This window comes from Stegostoma tigrinum, chromosome 20 (assembly GCF_030684315.1).
Source record: "Stegostoma tigrinum isolate sSteTig4 chromosome 20, sSteTig4.hap1, whole genome shotgun sequence".
NCBI lineage: Eukaryota > Metazoa > Chordata > Chondrichthyes > Orectolobiformes > Stegostomatidae > Stegostoma > Stegostoma tigrinum.
In genome coordinates, this window is record NC_081373.1 from 42,565,402 (window position 1) to 42,589,747 (window position 24,346).

The window sequence follows — 24,346 nt, forward strand, 5'->3', positions numbered from 1 at the left end:
GAGAGCACGCTCATTAGACAGTAGTTGACGTGTTGGATATTTTTCTGCTTTTTGTGTTCAGGACACACCTGGGCTGTTTGTTGGTGTTTAGCTGTGTTGCAGCAGCAGCTAGGTGTGTGGCATGGTTTGGAGCAGGAGTGTTTATCAGGCTTCTTTGCCTTTACAGTATCCAGTATGTCCAGCCATTCCTTGATCATATGAGGTGAATGAGTTGGTGGGAATCTGGCACCCGTGATGCTGGAGACCTCTGGCAGAGGCTGAGATCAATCACCCATTTGCCACTTCTTACGGAAGATTGTTGTAAATTTTTCATCTTTATGTTTTGTGCTGGGCTCCCCATTATTGAGGATGCTGATTATTTATTGAGCCACCACCTCCAGTGTGTTGTTTAATTGTTGCATCACCATTCACAACTGGATGTGGCAGGACTGCAGAGTGTAGTTTTGACCTATTGATTGTGGAATCACTTAACTCTATCACTTACAGCTTATACTGTTTGGCATGCTCACCAGGCTGGCAATTCATTTTGAGGTATACCTGTGCTGTTCCTGGCATGCCCTCCTGCACTCTTCATTGAACCAGTGTTGATTCACTTTCTTAATAGTGGGAGATATGTTGGGCAAATAGTAAGTGATAGACAGAGTTAAGTGACTCCACAATCAATAGGTCAAATCTACGCTCTGTAATCCTGCCACTTCCAGTTGTGAATGGTGATGCATATTGTCTAGAGTATAGTTCTGCTGTTGATAATGACTTTCAGCACCTCATGGATGCCTAGTTGAGTTGCTACATCTGCTCAAATCTACCCCATTTAGCATGGTGATACAGTGTTGGATTTGATAGAGGACTAGCCTCAAAGGGTGTTACAGAAGACAGTTGTGATGTAAAGGCCTAGAAGTATAGCCAAGTGCTGGAAAATGAGATTAGAATAGTTAGATTCTTGTTTTTGACCAATGGGCGAAAAGGCTCTTTTCTGTGCTGGAGTCCTGTATGACTTCTGAGAATGCTCATGAAACAGATTTAGAGGCTGTGGCATGTAAACTTAGTAACCATTAACACAAGATTTGAATGCTGCATGTGTTTGCTTAGTACACCACGCTATCACTATCAATTTCTGACATCTTCAAATCTTTTGCATTTTAATCTTCTAAGGAGCTGAAAACATATGTGAGCCAATGTTTGTTCGAGGTGAATAATCCTAATAGTAGAATTATTAATGTCTTTAAGATAGTTAAAATATACAAATGACCCAGCACATAGTCATAAGCATCCATTTGGCCAGACCCATGATTTGAGGTTATGTTTTTGATGGCCATCTATTTACTGAACTTTGGTCAGATACCTTTTAAAAGCAACGATTCATGTTGCCTTGGAGACATCCAAGGTAAGTATATCAGTTTTCCTGCATGGTGCAAGAAATAAAACCAATCTTAAATTTTGAGTTAAAAATCAACCATGTTAACAAGCTACCTTTTTTTAATGCTCTTGCAGATACAGCTCCTTCAGAAGTCGTCAATAAATCAACAAGAAGAACGGACAAGAAATAGAATGATGGAACAACAGGTATAGCAGTGGACAGTGCTTAATTAGTTCTAACTGTACCACTGTCTAAAATCTGAAACAATTGTACTGTTTAACAACCGTTTCTATATTTGGAACATTCAGTTACAGTATTCTGTGACTTTAATTCTACAGTTTTCTGCCACCTAATCTTTTTAATTTGCAATCGGATATTAAAAAAATTGGGTTGTTTTGTAAATTCTGGAGTGATTAAGAGATAGTGGAAAAAAGGTTGCCTTGATTTATAATGGATGTATTGAAGTAGCTTTTCAAATTCAATTCCAAAGAAATTCAGAAATATAAAGTCATAAATTTAAATTGTTGAGCAGTAACCTTAGTCAAGGTTGGCCAATACAGCAAGTGGTGAAAATTAGAGGATGGAATGTGCACCCGCTAGACTGTTGCTCCTCAACAGGAGTTGAGACCAGCATTGTGTGATGTTGGGGGGACAAGTTTTAAATTGGCTTAGCAGGCAAATGGAAGCCCAAGTAGTTTGAGAAGGGGGGAAAAACAAAACCAGAAATGTGTGACAGAAAATTTAGTAATTGAAAGGAGAGGGATCACAGTATTGATTAGAAAAAAGAATCACAGCTGTGCGGAGACTTGATGTGCTAAAAAGGTTATCAAAGGAGGTCACTTAAATTGATCTGAAGAATATAAAAGCGACATTCTGCCTGTGTACCATATCCCTTGATTCAGAAGGAGATAGATGAGCCAATATGTTGAAAAGCTATTGAGAAATGCAGATGTGATAAAGAAGTTTTAATTAGGGATCTCAGACACTCTAATATTAACTGAAATTGTGTCAGTAGAAAGGCCATGGAGTGCTTGAAATATATGCAATTTAACCTGTGTACACCAAGCCTAACAAGAGAAGGGACAGGTCAGTACTTGGCTTTTGGGAAAGAAGCTGACCAGGTGGAAGTCTAAGCTTGGGAGAACATGGAAGTGATCATAATTCAATTACATTACCATGATTATGGTAAATGATAAAACATTTGGGTGTAACTTAAGTTGTAGAAAGACCAATGTTATTCAAATTTGGTGTGATTTGTAGAAAATAGTGAAATGGCGGGGGTGGGGAAACTAGTTAAAAGTAAACGAATATCGTAGCAATAGGAGCAGGTCGAGGAGAAAAACAAAGAAAAAAGGCATGACTTCTAAACCCAGACCCCTCTAGATGTCAAAGAGTGCATGGTAGGATAAGGTTCATAAAATCTCTTTAATTCTCCATCTTCTTGCGGTTGAGTTCAATGAAAATAGAGAAAAAATTTAATATGTGAGATCAAGAAAGTGAAGGCATGAGAAATATTAAAATTTTTTTTATAGTTACAAAGAGTAGGAAGGTTAACAAAGGAAAAAGTAAGGGCTATTACAGACTCAAATGAGAACCTGCTAATGTAGAGGGGAAGGATTGGCAGGTGAAGGACAGAACTGGAACCTAGTTACTTCACAATTTAAGAGATAATGGGAACTGCAGATGCTGGAGATTCCAAGATAATAAAATGTGAGGCTGGATGAACACAGCAGGCCAAGCAGCATCTCAGGAGCACAAAAGCTGACGTTTCGGGCCTAGACCCTTCATCAGAGAGGGGGATGGGGGGAGGGAACTGGAATAAATAGGGAGAGAGGGGGAGGCGGACCGAAGATGGAGAGTAAAGAAGATAGGTGGAGAGGGTGTAGGTGGGGAGGTAGGGAGGGGATAGGTCAGTCCAGGGAAGACGGACAGGTCAAGGAGGTGGGATGAGGTTAGTAGGTAGCTGGGGGTGCGGCTTGGGGTGGGAGGAAGGGATGGGTGAGAGGAAGAACCGGTTAGGGAGGCAGAGACAGGTTGGACTGGTTTTGGGATGCAGTGGGTGGGGGGGAAGAGCTGGGCTGGTTGTGTGGTGCAGTGGGGGGAGGGGATGAACTGGGCTGGTTTAGGGATGCAGTGGGGGAAGGGGAGATTTTGAAACTGGTGAAGTCCACATTGATACCATATGGCTGCAGGGTTCCCAAGCGGAATATGAGTTGCTGTTCCTGCAACCTTCGGGTGGCATCATTGTGGCAGTGCAGGAGGCCCATGATGGACATGTCATCAAGAGAATGGGAGGGGGAGTGGAAATGGTTTGCGACTGGGAGGTGCAGTTGTTTGTTGCGAACTGAGCGGAGGTGTTCTGCAAAGCGGTCCCCAAGCCTCCGCTTGGTTTCCCCAATGTAGAGAAAGCCGCACCGGGTACAGTGGATGCAGTATACCACATTGGCAGATGTGCAGGTGAACCTCTGCTTAATGTGGAATGTCATCTTGGGGCCTGGGATGGGGGTGAGGGAGGAGGTGTGGGGACAAGTGTAGCATTTCCTGCGGTTGCAGGGGAAGGTGCCGGGTGTGGTGGGGTTGGAGGGCAGTGTGGAGCGAACAAGGGAGTCACGGAGAGAGTGGTCTCTCCGGAAAGCAGACAGGGGTGGGGATGGAAAAATGTCTTGGGTGGTGGGGTCGGATTGTAAATGGCGGAAGTGTCGGAGGATAATGCGTTATCCTCCGACACTTCCGCCATTTACAATCCGACCCCACCACCCAAGACATTTTTCCATCCCCACCCCTGTCTGCTTTCCGGAGAGACCACTCTCTCCGTGACTCCCTTGTTCGCTCCACACTGCCCTCCAACCCCACCACACCCGGCACCTTCCCCTGCAACCGCAGGAAATGCTACACTTGTCCCCACACCTCCTCCCTCACCCCCATCCCAGGCCCCAAGATGACATTCCACATTAAGCAGAGGTTCACCTGCACATCTGCCAATGTGGTATACTGCATCCACTGTACCCGGTGCGGCTTTCTCTACATTGGGGAAACCAAGCGGAGGCTTGGGGACCGCTTTGCAGAACACCTCCGCTCAGTTCGCAACAAACAACTGCACCTCCCAGTCGCCAACCATTTCCACTCCCCCTCCCATTCTCTTGATGACATGTCCATCATGGGCCTCCTGCACTGCCACAATGATGCCACCCGAAGGTTGCAGGAACAGCAACTCATATTCCGCCTGGGAACCCTGCAGCCATATGGTATCAATGTGGACTTGACCAGTTTCAAAATCTCCCCTTCCCCCACTGCATCCCTAAACCAGCCCAGTTCATCCCCTCCCCCCACTGCACCACACAACCAGCCCAGCTCTTCCCCCCCACCCACTGCATCCCAAAACCAGTCCAACCTGTCTCTGCCTCCCTAACCGGTTCTTCCTCTCACCCGTCCCTTCCTCCCACCCCAAGCCGCACCCCCAGCTACCTACTAACCTCATCCCACCTCCTTGACCTGTCCGTCTTCCCTGGACTGACCTATCCCCTCCCTACCTCCCCACCTACACCCTCTCCACCTATCTTCTTTACTCTCCATCTTCGGTCCGCCTCCCCCTCTCTCCCTATTTATTCCAGTTCCCTCCCCCCATCCCCCTCTCTGATGAAGGGTCTAGGCCCGAAACATCAGCTTTTGTGCTCCTGAGATGCTGCTTGGCCTGCTGTGTTCATCCAGCCTCACATTTTATTATCTACTTCACAATTTAAACTCACTTTACAGAACCACACATTACAAATACAGGGGTTCTGCTCTAATAAGATAGTTGCATTCCTGTGCATCAATCCATTATAGAAAATCTCACTATGGAAATGATGGGACCTATGGGAAAAGTGGGATCGGGGCAGACCACAAAAAAATCACTCAAAATTGCTCAAAAAATCACCAAAAGCCTAACACACAGGATAGCACAGTTTGAATATGTGTTTAATTCATATCTAATAATGAAATAACAACAGGTGACTTGATGCCTTGGAAAAAATGCCAAGGTGACTTGATGGGGGAGGTGGTTTTGAGGTTCCTCAGTTAATGCAGGGTTGAGGGTTGTCGTCATCATTGCTTTCAGGTGCAGTTGTGGTTGCAGGGTTGGGGAAAAAGTCCTGAAGTGGATGGCTGAGTACAAGTGAATCTCCAGTTAATACTCGCTACCTGAAAGCAATTAAATGCCCAATCTATGATTGGCATGGAAGATTTTGGCGCAGCTTTTAATGAAAGCTTTGTCTTGATGTAAGAGGCTTCCTTCACTTCCATCAATAATTGATATTTATAAATATTAGGAAACATGATAATCAAGTGTGTGAATTGACTTTTTAAAAATCAAGGTTTGGGTGTGATCGCTATCAAGGAGTCAAAGGAACACAGGCTCAGGAAGTTATTAATAGACTGGGCAGAAAAGTGGCAGACATAATTCATCAAGACACTGCCAAGATAATAGACAACAAAATGGTAAAATGCAGAGAAGTGTAAAGGGACTGTGGAGTGTGTGGCCCACAATTCCCTGAAGGTAGCAGTACATTGACGAGGTGGATAAGACGTATTCGATAATTTCCTTTATTAACCAAAGTACAGCATATAATTGGGAAAGCTATGCTAGAACTGTTCATGTCATAACTAGAGTAATGCACGTAGTTCTGGTCACCATATTCCAGGAAGGATGAGATTGCACTGGAGAAGGTACAGAGGAGATTGTACAGGAATTTGTCAGGATTGGAGAATTTTGGTTATGAAGAAAGAATCAAACGGCTTGGGATTGTTTTCTTTAGAACAGAGGAGTCTGAGGCCTAAATTGAATGTCTAGAAGTAATTTTTCATATAGTAGAGGCAAATAACTGGGAGTGTAGATTTAAATAATTGATATAAGGATTAGAGGAGAGTTGAGATGAAAGATTTTCACCCAGTGTGTGAAATGTGGAAATTGGTATTGAACAAGTTAGTACAACAATTATCCTGGTCATATTTCAGAAATGCTTGGATATATACTTAGAAATTTACAGGCCTACACATTGTGAACTATAAAGTGGGATTAACTGAATAAACTGGCACAGACATGATTGGATGAATGAGCTCCTCCTGTAGCATACAGTTACTGATCTGAAGAGAATCATGAGCAAACTGATTTTATGGTGATCTCTAGTTATCGGTTGAAAGCCAGAAAGGGTCTGTTAAATTGGGTTTATATTGTTATTCTGTTGTGAAAACAGTTGTAAACAGATCTGATTTTCACGATATAATGTATGGCCATGTGGTAATGTTGTAATGACAATGCTTTCTTGTCACCCGCTCATGATGTTTTGCCTAAAACCTGAGAGATGCTAAAATATGCAACTAGTGAAAGTTTGACAGCTTTTCACAATTAAGCAATTTTTTTTCTCTCTGTATAGAAGTCAAATCTTGTTTCTCACCGAATATGAGCAGTAAGATAATTTTGCTGGACAACTAATCAAGCAACCCAGATTAATGCTTTGGCAAGAACTAAAATCCCACAGCATCTAAATTTTAAATTCAAAAATCTGATCTTTAATGTGTCTGGAATAGAATGTCATTAGTGATTTGGAAATAAGATTGGTGCGAATCTATTGGGTTCACTAATATCCTTCAGAGAAGCAATGCTGTGTCCAGTCATGGTAGTGGGCAATCAAATCAACAGGAGAAGCTCCAAAAACCCCTCATTCTTCATGGTGGCTGAGCTCAGTACATCAGTGCAAAAGACCAAGCTGAAACATTTGCAATCATCTCAAGTATTTGGAACATAGAGAAATCAGATTCCTGCTGAAGGCCAGGAATGAGTAAGAAATTCATCCAGTTATTTGCATCCCTGGAATACCTTTTTGCATTGTTCAAGATAAAACATAATTTAATAAATGTAGTTCATTCAAAATAGCCTGTGCAACTGCCTGCCAGAAAATGAGCTGCTATTATTTAGTTCTGCATGAAGTACATCAAAGAAGTCAACCTAACCCTATTTAGAAGGTAAAATATTGGAGTTACTGAAATCTGAAACAAATCAAAATTGTTGGCAACACAGTTAGTTATTTCTCGGGTGCATGCATCTTTCTTCAGAAACCATCAGATTTCCAACTTAATGCTGTTTATTCAGTTATCGTTGAATGCACCCAAGTGCTAGAAAAGTTAATTATTCATCATGCCATTACCAACAGTGCAAAGTATATGCACTTGTTATCCACTATAAACTACCATTTTTGTGCCATTCTGACACACATTAGGCATGGTTTTGACCTAACTGCAGCAATAATGGAAGAAAGTTGTGACTCCTGTTTAATCATTATTTGACAGCATTCATAAGGACCTTTGCTTCAAGGAATTCCGTTGACAGGTTAATTGACTCAACTCTTGTGCATTGTTTCAAGAATTCTGTTATTTGGCTGACTTCACAATGTGGATGATATGACATGCTACTATGGGTGACTCATCCTTGATGAGTAAACTTGTCAGTTGATTGCTTCAACCAAATGGCTCTTGGGAGAATGCAGGAGAGTGAAGTTGAGGGTTATCTCATCAGCCATGATCTCATTGAATTTTGGAATTGACCTATTGCCAAATGGCCTACTTACCTAATGATCTTATGTCAATTAGGATCAATGTTGCTTTTTTTCCCAGACAATTGATTTTTATGTTGGATTTGAGAGAAAATATTCACACACTTGCATTATCATTTTCTCTTTATGAATTAAATTTGAGATCAGATTTTTTGCAATTGATTGTTTGTCCACTGTGCACAACTTTGCAGTCGCAAAGGCCGTAACAGTGATCTGTAGACGGAGAGGTGTTCTGTTCCTCGTTGCCTTGATGTCTTCACCTTGATCTCCAAGGTTATAGACATAATATTTTAAAAAAAATCTATGTGCACAAATTTTAAACACTTTAAAAATCTTCCTTCTCAAACTAGTATGGATTAAAATATTTTATCACACATAAACTAGCACTCTATTGTGAAGTTTCTGGGTTTTTTTCATATAACCGTGTTTTGAATTCTTTACAGATGCAAAACCTTACATTAGATTTTGAGAGTGAGAAACAAGATCGCCAAAAGCTGCAACACCAATTACAGAAAGTCTTGAAAGAGCTGCATAAGGCACAAGAACAGATCACCGGACTGGAGAATACAGTAAGGATTGAGCGTTCATTTGAATGGGATACATTGGAATGATCGCATAGTTGTTTGTCAAATGTGCTGCTCAGCTGATAGATAGTAAGAGGAATATCAGGACATTTGCATGAAGGGATTTTGTCAGTCGAGTAGGATAATCGGACTGTGATTCATCTACTTTGTGCTTTTACCATCCTGACAAGTCAGTGAAAATTCAATTTGAAATATTGTGGGATCAATTTGTCCGTCCTTAATGTTTAAGCTTGATACCTGCCTCATGGCACCAGGGACCCGGGTGTGTGGAGTTTGCACGTTCTCCCTATGTCTGTTTCCTCCAGATGCTTAGGTTTCCTCCCACTGTCCAAAAGTATGTAGGTTTCGTGGATTAGCCATGCTAAATTACCCATAGTGTTCGGGGATATGCAGATCAACTGTATTATCCATGGGAAATACGAGGTTACGAGTATAAGCTAAGGAACGGTGGGTCTGTGTGGGATACTCTTTTGTGGATTTGATGAGCTGAACAACCTGTTTCCACACTGTAGACATACTACAACTCTGTGATTTTTGCTTACAGTTTGCCCATTAAAGTTTTCCCAGGAATTTTCATATGTTTTAGCAGATACCATTTTAATAAGAATTTTCAGCTTAATAGTGAGCATAGTGAAAAATCAATTTGCTGTCATTTGTTAATCCTCACAGGTCTTCTTAATACAATTCACAGTGCAGCTAATGTGTTTAAACTATATATAGTCTATATGTTTTCCACTAAAAGGATAACAGTGCATTTGTAGGGAATGCTGCCTTACTATGGCCCATTTGAAAGAGGTTTTTGGGGATCTGCAGAAACTGCATGGGCTACATTATAAAATAATGTGCTGGAGAAACTCAGCAGGCCTGGCAGCATCTGTTACACACGGCAGTGTTAAAATTTTGAATCCAATGACAATTTCAGACCACCACATCTTTACACAGTGGCTGTTCCAGAGGGCCAACAGACTTTACGTTAACTGTTTCTCTCTCCACATATTGTGGCAGAGCTGCTGAATTTCTCCACTTTGTCTTCATTTTAGATTTCCAGCTTTCGCAGTAGTTTGGTTTAATTTGAGCTATTTGTGAGATTTATTTAGCAGTTAAAATTAAGACAGAATTTAGGGTTTTTTTTGTGCAAGGTTTCCTCCGTTGTTTGTAAATGCATGATTTAAGTCTAACTCTTCCTGCACGCTGGCTGTTACATTGCCAATAACAACGCAATCAATAATTGACTATCTGCACTTTTACTGCCACGCTTTTGTCAACCTTTCTTATTTTTGGTTCAGTTTATGGCTCTCCCCTGGCAATTATGTCAGCTTATTGTCCTCTTCATTTGGGGAAAATCAGCTGAATTTCTGTCCAGCTGACTTTTTAATTCATGTAATCTAGATTGAAAAAGAAATGCAACGTGAGACCAGCTATAAGCCTGCAAGACACTTCTTAAAACTATTGGAGTGCTTTTTGAACAAATTTGACCAAATCATTTTACAAAAAACTACCTTTTGTTTCAGCAAGGACAAGACATCCGCCTCTCAGATCCAGTGTTATACAGGAATGGTGATGATGAAAACAAATCGCCTTTGCCAAAGTCCAACAATCTTCTTGATGAGAGTTTCTTGGCATGCCCCAAGTGCAAAGCTCAATATCCCACAAGTCAACACCGTGATCTTTTGGACCATGTTGATTATTGTAATTACTAGAATCCATGCTGCCTTTTTTCTCATTTCACTTAAAGTTGTAATCAGAAAGCTACAGTTTGCGAATAAACATTTGAAAATAAATGAATTTGATACTTAATATAATTCAGAAAACTGAGCAACTTGACTGATTTTCCAGTTCAAGTACGTTTGGGAAGGGTTAACTTAATTTTGGCAGTTTCTTGAGGCAGTATTTACCACCTCCAGAGGTAAGTGTGAAGCTGGAGGAACACAGCAGGTCAGGCAGCAATCGGGGAGCGGGAAAGTTGATGTTTCAGGTCGGGACCCTTCTTCAAAATCTAGATTTTCTGAGGAAGGTCCCGATTCGAAACGTCAGTTTTCCTGCTCCTTTACTGCTTGACCTGCTGTGTTCCTCCGGCTCGATACTGTTATCTGACTCCAGCATCTGCAGTCCTTGCTATCTCTGACTGAGTTATTAACCTCTGCAGAACATTTGCAGGATTTGATCTGCATTTGTCTTGAAACGCTCACCATTAATCAAGTGGGAACCCTAAAACCTATCATGCCTAAAAAATAATTCCTGCCTGTAAAATCAGAATACTTAAGACTATGCAATTTGATGCCTTTATCTAAAATATGTAAACGCAATTTTCTTGTGACATTGCTTTTGGCCTTGTTTGGGTGATCCAGTCATGTTGTGGGTTAAGACTTCCATCCTGCAGGTCAGCATAGTCTTAACCATATTCAGTTGGTTTGTAGATAAAGCAAACTGGTAGTGAGGTGGAATTGGGACAACAGATGTACTATTATGTCCAGGATAAAGCTTTGTGGAACGATTTGCACTGCGGAGCTTTGCTGCCACTCCTTTAATATATTCTTCAACAGTGTAATAAAATTTGGATCCCTTCCACTTTTCTCCCCCCCTCCCCCCCCAACTTTTGCTCTTTGATTTGCACATGAAATATTTCTTCTTACTTTCATTTGATATGCATCAGTGATTTAGTCTGCTGTACTCATTTTCCCATTTGTGACAGAATGGATTTTGTTGACTTTTAGTTGTTTGTTGTAACCTGAAGCTGCAGTACAGTACCAACTCTCCCTTCATAAACCTGCTTTACTTATATTCCCATTCTTTCAAGTTTGTTGATGTACCTCAAACAAACTATGATGCATTTTCTGCCTCCATGGATTCCCAATATTAAAGTTTCTATCTTTGTCTGAGGAGGTGCAAAATCTGCCTTTGTTGCTTTACAGCTAGTTCACAGGTGTGATTGATTCTGTTTATACGGCTGCCTGTTGTCCTGGACTGTCAATGGTATTTTGAAGTCACAATATCTGTAATGGTCTTTTTTAAAATAAAGGAAACAAATGTTATATTTTCCCATCTACTTAGTGTAGATGATTACCTTTATAAAAGTAATAAGTTTAGAATACATATCAAATCTTCAATGCACTAATCACCAACTGAACTGTGGATGAAACTAAATTGCAGCAACTTCAATTTTTGGATTCAGTTAGTATTTGTTTGGCACTATAAACAGCTTACGTTATACAACTCCATTTTGGATACAAGATTTTAATTCAAGTAACACTCATGGTAAGTTACTGCAGCTTTTTTCAAATTACAACAAGATGTTGAGAGAAAACCTATGTGATAAATACTACTCTTGAAAAGTATTTTAATTATTTTAAAACAAATTATTTAAATATTTTACCTTTTGGATTTTAAGGTGTTCATTTGTTTTTGTTTAAGATGTAAGAATACAACCTTTTGGAAGAAAAAAGCTCATTGACCAATACTTGAAAGGGAATGATGCAAGCTCCTCTTTTCATATTCATTCTTCACCTGACTATCTTTTAAGTCAGTGACACTCCAATTGTTCTACTGAATGCACACTCTTGAATCTGTCCTTTGTTTGCACTGTATATTAAGCCAAAAATTGGCAATATGTACACTGATTTAAAATTGTATTTAATACTGCGTGTTGCAGGGCCAGAGCAGCAATTGCAATAGATTCCTTCAATCCTATGGAATGTTTATAACCTTTTGAAAGGTTCATACCTTTAAAGATAGTTTTCATTGCCACCCAAAGTAGCTCAGAGGATCTGATGCTAATCAGTTTCTAACCTTGAAGATTTCTTGAGCTGGCTTGAGTGCCCAAAAACTATTTCCAATTTCTTCCTTGCACTGTATTGTAGGGAAACCCCAGATCACTGCAATTTCAAAGGAGAGACAGCTAAGCCAAGCAGCTATGTTTGGTAATATGAGGAGGCATTGCATGTGTGAATTGTGATTTCTATTGCATTATGCCTTCTCACTTTATTTCTTTTAAAATCAAGTTTTCAGATACCTCTCGCAACTGCAACCTGCTCTTGAGCAGCCATGTATTTTTGAACACTGAAGTTTGCGCCCACAAATCAGTAACATATTAATAACACAATATGTTTACAACATTTAAATTATTTTAGATGAAGTCAGAACAACTTTATATAAATGTTTGGTTCCCGCTTTTTAACCACGTCTATTTTTTTATTAACGTGTGCTTTGAAAATTCCAGACAAATGGTCTACTTTGCTTATGGGAATCCCTTTATTTGTAAAATAAAAGATTTTATATGTAACTTTTAATAAATATCAGGTAATTCAATAAGCATTTGTGTCATCTTTTAAATTCTCATGTCAACATATTGTAAATTTTGATAAGGTCATGTTCATTTCCAAACATTCTTTAAAAAAAACAGTCTATGAATCTGCTGTTTCTGGATAATCATTCAAAATTTATCCAGAAATAACTAACAGTTAAAGAAATCCAATTTTACTATTTGTGGTCAGGCCTTTTAGCAACATTACTAGCAAAACATGTGATGACTGCAAGTTGCTCATTTTGCTACTCTGAAATATACATCAAAGATAGTGGAGAAATCAATAACTTTCAGTTGAGCAGGCAAAATGTTTTAATATGACAGTTCTGTACATTACCCAAATGAATTTGTTACATTGCAACCAACAATACATTTGGCAAGGCACCTCACTACATTGTGTGTGTGTGTGTGTGTGTGTGTGTGTGTGTGTACAGCGCATTTCCTTCAGTGTAACTCAGCTAAGTTTTATTTTTCTCATTTTTCAGAGCATGAAGACATTTCTTAAACAATCACTATTATATAATGCTTTGAGCTCAAAAGAAGCTGGTAAAAAATGATTTTGTAGATTGATCCCTAAGCAACTAACGAGACTGATGTTGATCAACACAAGTGATATTTTACCTCCGAGGTGGTAAGAATAACGGGGAACATGATGACTCAGGCAAATGTCCAAAATTCAGATTCACAAATATTGATCATAACATTAACTTAAAGCTCCCCTTCCTGAAGTGGCCTGATTTTTGATCCAGATTTTGCCATCAGGAGGTAAGAAGGTGATATAAATCTATTTAAGACACCAGCTAGCCCATTAACTTTCCCTTCTCTGTTCTTGCCAATTGAGTTACTTGATGCTTCACCACTTGATGTCAGAAATTAAGTGGTTGCCTGTTAGGTTTATTCAGGATCAAATACTGGATGGTCTGAGTAAAAACCAAACAGACTGTGGATGATGTAAATCAGAAACAAAAGCAAGTTGCAGAACTGCTAAGTTTTTCCAGCAGTATCTGAAGAGAAATCAGAGTTAATGTTTTGGATCTGATGACCCTTCCTCAGGGTTCTGATTTATTTTCATTGGTTAGTCTGAAACTGTGCTGGCCATTTTTCCTTTATGTTGACCCACTTGAACTGCAGCAAGTGCCTCCAGGCTCAATGATGATAGTCACTCGACTCCGTCAACAAAACTGGCCACAGCAATGCATTAGCTGCAGGACGTTACATCATCTGTCATCAGGAAGACTCGGGCATCACCCTTTTTGGCATTAATGGACATGAACAGTCTGGCATTCCCTAACATCTGGCCATTGCTTTAGCACATACAAGAGGTATTTAAATAGAGCTGGTACACTATTACAGGAGGAGGAGAAGGCAGGAAGCTTGTTGCTTTAGGAAACACTGTCAAAGATGTGTAAAAGTTCTAAATTTGGAAGATTTGCTGTGCAGTTTGCCCTACATCAATACCAGAGATGCTGACCAGTAATTTATCTCAATTAAGTTTTAATTGAAGAAATGTTTTAAAAATCAGGTAACTTCATTAAAGCTGGTTTATATTTAACAAGTCTGTAGTTTAAAAATGCGAGTGAAATTCTACGTTTTGGATAATATCAAGTCACATAAAAGGTGCATAGCTGGTCTTTAGCCTTCTCAGATGAGGCGTACAGGATAATGAGAGGCATGGATGGAGTTGATAGCCAGAGACTTTTCCCCAGGGCAGGATGAACTGCCACAAGGGGTCAGAGTTTTAAGGTGTTAGGAGGAAGGTATAGAGGAGACGTCAGAGGGAGGTTCTTCACCCAGAGAGTTGCGAGCGCATGGAATAGTTTGCCAGTGGTAGTTGTGGAAGCAGAGCCATTAGTGACATTTAAGCTACTGCTGAACATGCACATGGACAGCAGTGAGTTGAGAGGAATGTAGGTTAGGTTATTTTATTTTTGGTTCACGATTATTCCACGGCACAACATCGTGGGCCGAAGGGCCTGTACTGTGCTGTACTTTTCTATGTTCTATGTTCTAAAGATGAAACCAAGCATTGATATGAATTATGTTACACAGAAAGCAATTAACAACAAAATGACTTTCAGTGGACATTACATGTAGTCAAAGTCCACTGAAAGCAAAAATAAATTGGCCAATTCTGAAATTGCTCAAGTGGGGTCTGCGATGAAGTATTGATTTTTTAAATCATGTTATGCAAGTAATGACTTTAAGTGACATATTTTCTAGCTACTTCCAAAGCCAGAATCTGAAACATTTGATGTCAACGAAGCAACTTGAGAAACCTATAGTATTATATCAGACTGATACCTGATTGAAGCTGTAAAAGACATTTGTATGTTTAGATTTCACACAATGCCAATATTTACTTGATTTTATTGGGTTAATTAGTTAGTTAATTGTCTAATCAAGAACTAAACCAAAATATTCTACACAAAAGAAAGCTATATATGCCATTATGTCACACTATGCCAGCTGCTGGACAAAAATTTGTGCCAACGAAGTTTGGGTGTCAATTCAGGTGCCCTCAAGGTTACAGTTGTCTTTAATTATTTACCACCTGCTCATTTAGTGGAGCAACTGGAGACTTTGGACGCATCTCCTAATTGTCAGTAAGTGTATTCAGATTAACTGATCAAAGTCCACTTACTCATTTCTTTTTCTCCTTGATGCCACCATACAGTCATAGAGTTGTACAGTACAGAAAGAGACCCTTTGGTCCACCTTGTCCATGCTGACCAGACATGGCAAATTAATTTAGTCCCATTTGTGAGCATGTGGCCCATATCCCTCTAAACCTTTCCTATTCATGTACCCATCCAGATACCTTTTAACTGTTGCAATGGTACGGCCATTGCCACTTCCTCTGGCAGTTCACTCCATACATATAACGCTATCTGCTTGAAAAAGGTGCCCCCTAGATCCCTTTTATATCTTTTCCTTTCACCTTGTATGTATGCACTCTAGTTTTAGACTTCCCTAACTTGGGAAAAAGTCTTTGATTATTCACCTTATCCATGCCCCTCATGATTTTATAAACTTGTATGATATCATCCCTCAGCCTCTGATGTTCCAGGGGAAAATAGCCCCAGTGTATACAGCCTCTCCCTGTAGCTCAAACCCTCCAACACTGCAAAGCCTTGCAAATCTTTTCTGTGCCCTTTGAGGTTTTCCTACATCTTTCCTACAGAAGGGAGACCAGAATTCAATGCAGAATTCCAAAAATGGCCGAACCAATATCCTGTAGCAGCAACATGATCTCCCAACTCCTACACTCAATACACCGACCAATAAAGGCCAGTAGACCAAATACCTTGTTCACTGCCCTATCTACCTGTGACTCCACCTTCACGGAACTATGAACCTGCACCCTAGTTATTTTTGTTTAGTAACACTCCCCAGAGCCCTACCATTAAGTGTATAAATCTTACCCTGATTTGCATTACCAAAATACGACACCTCACATTCATCTTGATTAAACTCCATCTGCCTCTCCTCAGCCCATCTGCCCATCTGATCAAGGTCCCATTGTACCCTGAGGTAACCTTCACTGACGACTACACCATCAATTTTGGTGACATCTGCAAACTTACTCACCATTCCTCTTACATTTACATTCAAATCATTCATATAAATGACAAAAAGCTGTGCAACATGCTATTGGTCACAGGCCTTCAGTCTGAAAAATAACCCTCCACCACCACCCTCTGTCTCCTACCCAGTTAAACAGCTAAGGCATGAGGATTCTCAGACATCACTACCTACCAACAGATGCAACGTGCTTTGCCAATGCCACATAGCTCTAAGAATACCCCATCACAAACCAAAAGTGTCCATGAACTGAGAAGGATTCCAATCCCTTCATGTTAAACTGATTATAAAACCATAATTTTTGGTCTGTATTGGGATATCCAGGTAGCTGCCATGAATTGTACATTGTTGGAGCATTCACAAATACCACCCTTTTTTCAAGAGGATACAGGATGGTTGCACGGGACAAGACTATCTTCTCCAAAACTGGTTAATGTCCCCTCTCATAAACCCTCAGACTTTTGCAAAGCGAAGTTATAACACTGCCTACACTTTGACCAGGGCCATTGTAAAACACCATAGAACTCCTGAAGATCCAGCCATGCGTTTCATCATTCTTGTATGCTTTGCTAACCAGATTTGATTCACCAAAGGGCTAATATGTATATGAGGAGGATGTACAGAAGAGGCAGCATAAAAATGTGGGTGAGGATCCTGATCTGACCCATGTGGAGTATTGAAGAGAGGAAGACAGGTAATGGTCAGCACAGGCTGAGAGGCCAGAAGCAACACAATAGCCAGCCATTTCCAGCTTTACTGACCTGTTGGAGACTTTCCATTTCCATAGTAAATCAAAGAATAGAGTCAAGGCAATTGAGTAATGTTTTGATATTGGAAATGATAAATAGTCCAAGACAGGGAGGAATTGAAAGTATCAATCCTAGAGCAAATAACAGATGGAGCTAGAGTCAAAGTAACAAAAGCACAGACTAAAGGTTTTGTAACTGAATGCCTGCAGCATTCAAATCAAAACAAATGAACTAATAGTACAAAGCAAAATATGTATGATTTGATATCTGTTACATGACTGCAGATAACATGGATCGAGACTAGAATATTGAAGGTACATCAGATATAGAAAAGACGAGGAAGCTGGAAAAAGGTGGAGGAAAGGTTTTCTTAATTAATGGTAAAGTATAATAAAAAGGCTTGACCTAAATTCAAAAAATCAGAATGTGAGGTGGAGTGAGTAAAGATGAGAAATGATAAAGGCACAAAATCATTTGCGGAAGGCGCATACAGGTTTTCTGACGGTAACCGAATGTAGGTTGGAGAATAAAATAAGAGATAAGTGTCAGAAAGTTACAGCAATAATGATGGGGATTTTAGTCCAAATAAGACTGGAAAAGACAACTTAGATAGAGAGTTCATTGAATATTTTTGAGGAAGTTTCTTTGAACAGCATGTTTTGGATCCAAGTAGAGGGTAGCTAATGCCAGATCTGGTTTTGTGTGATGGGAATAGGACTAATTAATGATCTCACAATGAAAGTGCCCTAGTTGGTAGTGATCATAATTTGATTGATTTTTGCATTCAGTTGGAAAGAAGTGTAGGTCCAAGACTTCTCTCCTTTAAACTTAAATGAGAGCAATCATGAGGGCATTGAAACAGAGCTAGTTAAACTGAATCGACAAATTCAGATAAAGGATGGGTCAACAGTGGTGAAGTGGCAGTGGGAATATTTCGATAGAGGCAGAATAGATTCATTCCAACAAAAAAGAAAATTTCCAAGGGGTGAACCCATTATCCATAGTTAACTGAGAACTTATGTAATGACTAAACATTTGAGAGAGAAGTGAAAAGAGTATGAGAGAAAGCTAGCAAGTAGTATAAAAAGAAACATAAGAGTTTCTATAAGTATTTTTAAATATGGTACCCCTGAGGTGTTGGTCCTATATGGAATGAACTTTGCGAATTAACATAGGTAATAAATGAGATGGCAGAGCACGACACAATATGTAGAAGTAAACATGTGAATTGTCTTTTGTCAATTGGCCATTTTACTGACTAAAATGTTACAATGTTTCTTTGAAAAGGGAAGAAATAGGACAAACCTTACTTGTGTTCAATGTATGGAAGCATCACACATACCACCATCTCTCACATATTGTGAATTTGAGACATTAACTAAATAGACATCCCAGGCCTTGACTCTTGTCCTGTAGTCTACCTTTAGCCTCAGTGTTCTCTAGGTAGATCAGCAGCGACTTGGCTCTGCATCCCAGATTATAGGTGCATGTTCTCATGATAGTTTAGGCGTTTACATGATAGAGACATCACAAAAGTGAGTACATGATGGACTCCTCCATTTTTCATTTCAACCAGTAAAAGGGTATTGGTTAGGTTTTCTTGTTGGAGATGGTCAATGCCTGGCACTTACATGGCATGAATGTTATTTGCCACTTGTCAGATCAATAGTGTCCAGATCTTGCTGCTTCTGGACTGCTTCAGTGTCTGAGGAGTTGCAAATTGTGCTGAACACCATGCAGTCATCGGTCAACATTGCCACATCTGACCTTAAGATGTAGGGAAGATCGTTGATGAAGCACCTGAAGACTTTTTATTGCAAAGGTATATTTTAATCATAAAAAACCTTTATGTCCATACACAGGTACTAAAGCAGTTTTGTATACTCTTTGCAAGAAAAGCAAACAATGAGACTTGGCATTCCCTGCAGTTGCAAAACCAAAGTGTTTCTTACTTGGGCAGGACATTATTTACATAGATTGAGGCAATGAGAAGGTTTGATAACTGGATGGATCCCCTTGTACTTCAGCAGAAAGACTTTTAATGGTGATCCTTTCCCATTGTCTATGGGCAGCAGTTGCCCCAAACCTTAGTCCATCCCTCACCATATTGTCTTGTATATTGGAATGTGCCAGCCTGCAACACTCCGTCTGACATGATCAACTTTTTTTACTGAAAGACCAACAAGATTCAGTCAGAGCAAAGAGTAACTTTTTTTGAATTGATGGTCCTCCAGGTGCAGTTAGTATTTGTCTCAGTATGCATCCCAGGGAACATCCTTTACAGCACAGAATCCTACAGTGTGGAAGCAAACCATTTGGCCCATCAAATCCACACCAGCCCTCAAAGAGCATCACACCCAGAACCAATCCCTACCTTATCCCTGTATTTCCCATGGCCAATGCACCTAACCAGTACATGTTTGGATGTTGGATGTAACCAGAGTGCCTGGAAGAAACCCAAGCAGACACATTGAAAATGTGCAAACTGCAAAATGGCAGTCACCTGAGGTTGGAATCAATCCTGGACCCCTGGTGCTGTGAGGCAGCAGTTCTAGCCTCTGAGCCACCGCACTGTGCTATAGTCCTGCATCATTAAGCTGCTTGGGAAGAACCTCAACAAAAGCCATCACATCTCTCTCCAGACCATCTTTGAAAAAGTACATTCCAGAAGGAGATGTGCAACAGTCTCTTCCCCTCTGCAGCCACTTCAAAGGCAGTGTGTGGTGGTGGAGAGAGTCTGGGTGTACATGAGGGATCTCAGGTGGGGACCTTCTCACCACCAGCCAAATGATGTCTTGGTGTTTATTGGAAAGTTTTTGATGAAGCAGCTGCAGAAACGTCCTGGAGCTGAGATGACTGACCTCCAACAACCACCTTCCTAATCATGAGTACGAATGCAGTGTAAAAATAGCAGAGCCAGAAAAAAAGTAAAGAAGCAAAGAAACTGCTGTATTTATCTCTGGTGGGAGGAAAACAGCATGAAACTTTATTTGTCCCCATCTTTATTTAGTTTTGTACTAATTACATTTCCATGCAGTGGCAACATCTGTCGTATATATACCAACGTGTATCAGCTCTCTATTACAAATAATGAATCATATTTTTATGGACATATTTAGAATTTAATAAACTGTTGTTGGGATACACTTTGCCAACTATTTTTACAATGTTTAATGAAGCCTCTGTATTGGGTTAGCAAAGAAAGTGTGAATGTTTACAATGCAGTTGAGCATGAGAAATGATGGTGTAATTCCAGTGCAGGATCAGATAATATAGCCCACCAAGTCCAAACAGACTTTCTTTGAGGTATTCCAGTTAGTCCCATTGCCTCATATTGCTGCAAGTTTACTTCCCTCAAGCATCTACCATAGGCTCCCTCGCACTCTGACAATGCACTGCAACAATTATCTTCTCCTCCCCACACGAGGCACAGCCCTAGGTTTTATAGAACATAGAACATAGAAAAGTACAGCACAGTACAGTCCCTTCGGTCCACGATGTTGTGCCGTGGAATAATCCTAATCCAAAAATGAAATAACCTAACCTACATTCCCCTCAATTCACTGCTGTCCATGTGCATGCCCAGCAGTCGCTTAAATGTCACTAATGACTCCGCTTCCATGACTACCACTGGCAAACTATTCCATGCGCTCACAACTCTCTGGGTGAAGAACCTCCCTCTGACGTCTCCTCTATACCTTCCTCCCAACACCTTAAAACTATGACCCCTCCTGGCAGTCAATCCTGCCCTGGGGAAAAGTCTCTGGCTATCGACTCTATCCATGCCTCTCATTACCCTGTACACCTTGACCAGGTCACCTCTCTTCCTCCTTCTCTCCAGAGAGAAAAGTCTGAGCTCAGTCAACCTCTTCTCGTAAGACAAGCCCTCCAGTTCAGGCAGCATCCTGGTAAACCTCCTTTGCACCCTCTCCAAAGTCTCCACATCTTTCCTATAATAGGGTGACCAGAACTGGACACAATGGATAAAGTTTCTAAAGGAATTAATGTTCCTGTTACATTGGGCTCTACCCATTCTGTCAATGTCGCACACTGTCTGAGGTGGAGACAGAGAGTCGTACACCAGGCTTCACAGTGAGCAGAGTAATTGACCGAGCTCCTCAATGTCCTAGTAATTATGCCTGACTGATAATATAGTTGTACTTAATGCTATTGACTAAAAACTGTGCCTCTTCTGTAAAGACTATAAGGAGTATGTCTATACAACAGATGGTTAGACATATCCTAGACAAAGTGCAGACAAAGGAGGATTAGTGTCAGCAAACTGCCTCAAACTACTTACATTTGCTCTGATCAAATTCCAGGCACAGTTCCAATTCGTTACGATTCCAGATGGGATACCCTGAACTGTTCAGCTCCCAGCTGAAGGGGAATTAGCTAATTCTCAATTTGACCAGGTTTTCTTAAATTTATAAATTGTGAATTCATAAATCACCAAATGTGAGTAGAAATACTAATATAACATGTGCACACACATTAGAAATTAAAGATGAATCTAAAAAGATTAAAGCTAAAAATATTATAAGATTATTGCATGAACTGTTCATGAAGAGCAGAGAGGTTACCATTACAATAGTTGCAGTAGAAGTTATGGTAACATTGATATTACTAACTGAAATATCAATTTTTGAGGATCTCGCTTTTGTAGGCTGTTGGAACTTCCTTTGTCTTTTTTAACTGGTTTGTGGTACTCAGATTGATAGGCAGTCTTTACCTGCAGCACGGGAATAACTAGGAGAGAGATATTTGACTGTGACTGTTGGAGAATGGTTGAACCTAGGATGTTGAACATGAGAATGTCCAGTCACACTGCAACACTCCAGTAGAAATGTAACTGCTATTTTTTAAACTTCTTGCCCTGTGTATTCTTCCAGGGGAAAAACACAAAATGCGTCTACATTTTGTAACATAAATCACATTGTCTAAATTTCTCTTTGCCTCTGTAGGTATTAAGCTCTGTGGATCTCTCTCCCTAGACAGCCATTCAATTTACAACTGCAGCAATTCTCGCCTGCATCAGCTACCTTTTAGAAGATGCATCTTGCAATTACAAATTAAAACTATCCACAGTAATTTTGGGGTTCTAACTTGTTGCCATGGCACTCTGAACCACATATCACATGGCAGATACCACAGGGGATAGTAGTGGCAATCATGGTAATACTGCACTCTGTAGCATACAAAATGGGCTGACCCCATCCATCTCCCCTCAAACAAACCCTATTTAAGTGCTTCTGACCCTGTGAAATGAATTAGGTTAAGGGATAACTAAAGGATGGCTGGAAGTACAATCCTGCAGAAGACAGGGATCTGTGGGACCTTGGAAATGTATCAGCTTCGTAAAGTTCTGTGTAAAAATAGAGCAGGCAAAAACATGGCAAATACTTATGGAAAAATTCTAAACCCCTGCAAAATTTGGGTCAGAGCCCCTCAAGGTTCTGTCTGTCTGGTTATTTCTGGGACATAGGTGTGTTTCTCCACCCTCTCCCATTCCGACTATAATGTTGATATTGACATTATGATATCCATAAACATTTATCTATAAACTTGCAGGCAGATTAGCCTGGGCACCATCATCTGCAGTCTGCACTTGTGATATTTATCCTGCTGGCATGTAATAAAAAAGTGTGGCAATGTTTTCTGTGAGCTGGGCTGCCCTGTTAATTTTTTATTCAACACATATGGGAAGTGACAAGAAGATGCCGTTGCTCGGTTAGACTATACATTGCAGGCAAGAACTGATCAAATTCACACGCAAGGGAGAAACACCTTTTGGAGGATGGCAGATCACTGTCCTGGTTATCCATTAGCCACACAATGTCAACAGGTTTAAACTATCTTTACACAACTGTCTGCTCCCATTATAGAAATTCATCAAATGCTGAGCAGCTTTTGACAAACCTGAGAGAAAAAATAGGAGGGGAGTAATGGTGCCAGGCTGACTCTAAATATGCCTGGCAGTAAGAGTTAATTTCACAGGACAGGTTATTAATGTGACACCCAGGCTAGGGACTAGCTGACAGCGATACATCAACATGTCAAGTTAACCAGAGGTACCTGAATATAGACAGGTACCTCTGGTTAACTTGACATGTTGATGCATCATTGTGCCTGATCAGCCCTAGGTGACCTTGAAAGAAACAAAGACTTAGGCAGTACTGGCTTGAGAAGCTGTAGAAAGCTTATTAACGATCTGTCATGCTAAATGTCAAAATTGTACCTGGATAAACTGCAAGCGTGACCTTCTCTATATTTGGCACCACAATGCTAAGGTTCTTCCATCTATTGGCTTGATCTTGGGTAAGTAGAACGTGTTAAGGAGGACACATTGCACATTTAGAATTTGAAACTCTAGGTGGGTCATGCTTTGGTGTTTTCCTAAATATATTCATTTTTTTGTCTCCTGATAGTCTGATATTCAGTTGATGAAAAATTAATTTATATTTGCCTGGACTGCATAGATTACATGAATCTAGACAGACGAAGAAGATTATGCACTTGTGGTGTGGTGCTTTCAGGAATTCTAGACCTTTCCATCTATCATTAGGGAGATGGCTGCCTGATAGATTAACATTTGAACAGCATCAAAGACCTTGACAGAATGAGCAAAACCCCAGAGAAACTTGGATACATGTTTGGCATGTTATCTGCCCTGACCAGTGAGTAGTAACATCAGTTATAAATGATGTGATAGCAAGAAAGTTCACAACTTGCTGGAATTCCCACAGTGACTGATATCTGCTGCCAGTGAATAAGTAAAACAAAATCAGAGCCCACTCTGGTAGAAAGCTGGAACAGTAAATTAAAGCTGCACTGATGTTGACCTAAACAACATTTTTTTTAGTTTTTCTTGTGTTAATCTAATTTGCTCTTTTTGTATGCATCATGGTTGACGCGATTATGGTAGCAACTGTTTGAATGAATTCTATATTCTTGTAACTGATTTGCAGGAACAAGTGTTTTATAAACTTATTTTCCTAGTATGTTACCAATCTGAGTATATGCCTCATTCTTACCGAGATATTAAAGAGTGAAAGTGATCAATTATTGAGCCAAAAAACTTTCAAAACCAAAAAACAAAAATTTAAGTTAGATCTCTAACCATCGCTGCACAAAACACACAGTTCTAGCTATTAGAAACACACTATAAAATGAACACATAATAAACA

At 40.1% G+C, this 24,346-nt stretch overlaps 1 protein-coding gene across 4 annotated transcripts in view; it reads left to right on the forward strand.

The window, feature by feature from the left end:
• Positions 1-10,505, forward strand: part of cep55l (centrosomal protein 55 like) — a 28,070-nt gene extending 17,565 nt beyond the window's left edge. For all 4 annotated transcript variants that reach the window (XM_048550723.2, XM_059653133.1, XM_059653132.1 and 1 more), the window contains 3 exons: positions 1,492-1,563; positions 8,388-8,513; positions 10,040-10,505. In XM_048550723.2, the coding sequence (XP_048406680.1) occupies positions 1,492-1,563; positions 8,388-8,513; positions 10,040-10,228 (387 nt within the window). In that variant the 3' untranslated portion in view covers positions 10,229-10,505. The remainder of the gene's footprint in view (positions 1-1,491; positions 1,564-8,387; positions 8,514-10,039) is intronic.
• The last annotated feature ends 13,841 nt before the right edge of the window (positions 10,506-24,346 follow it).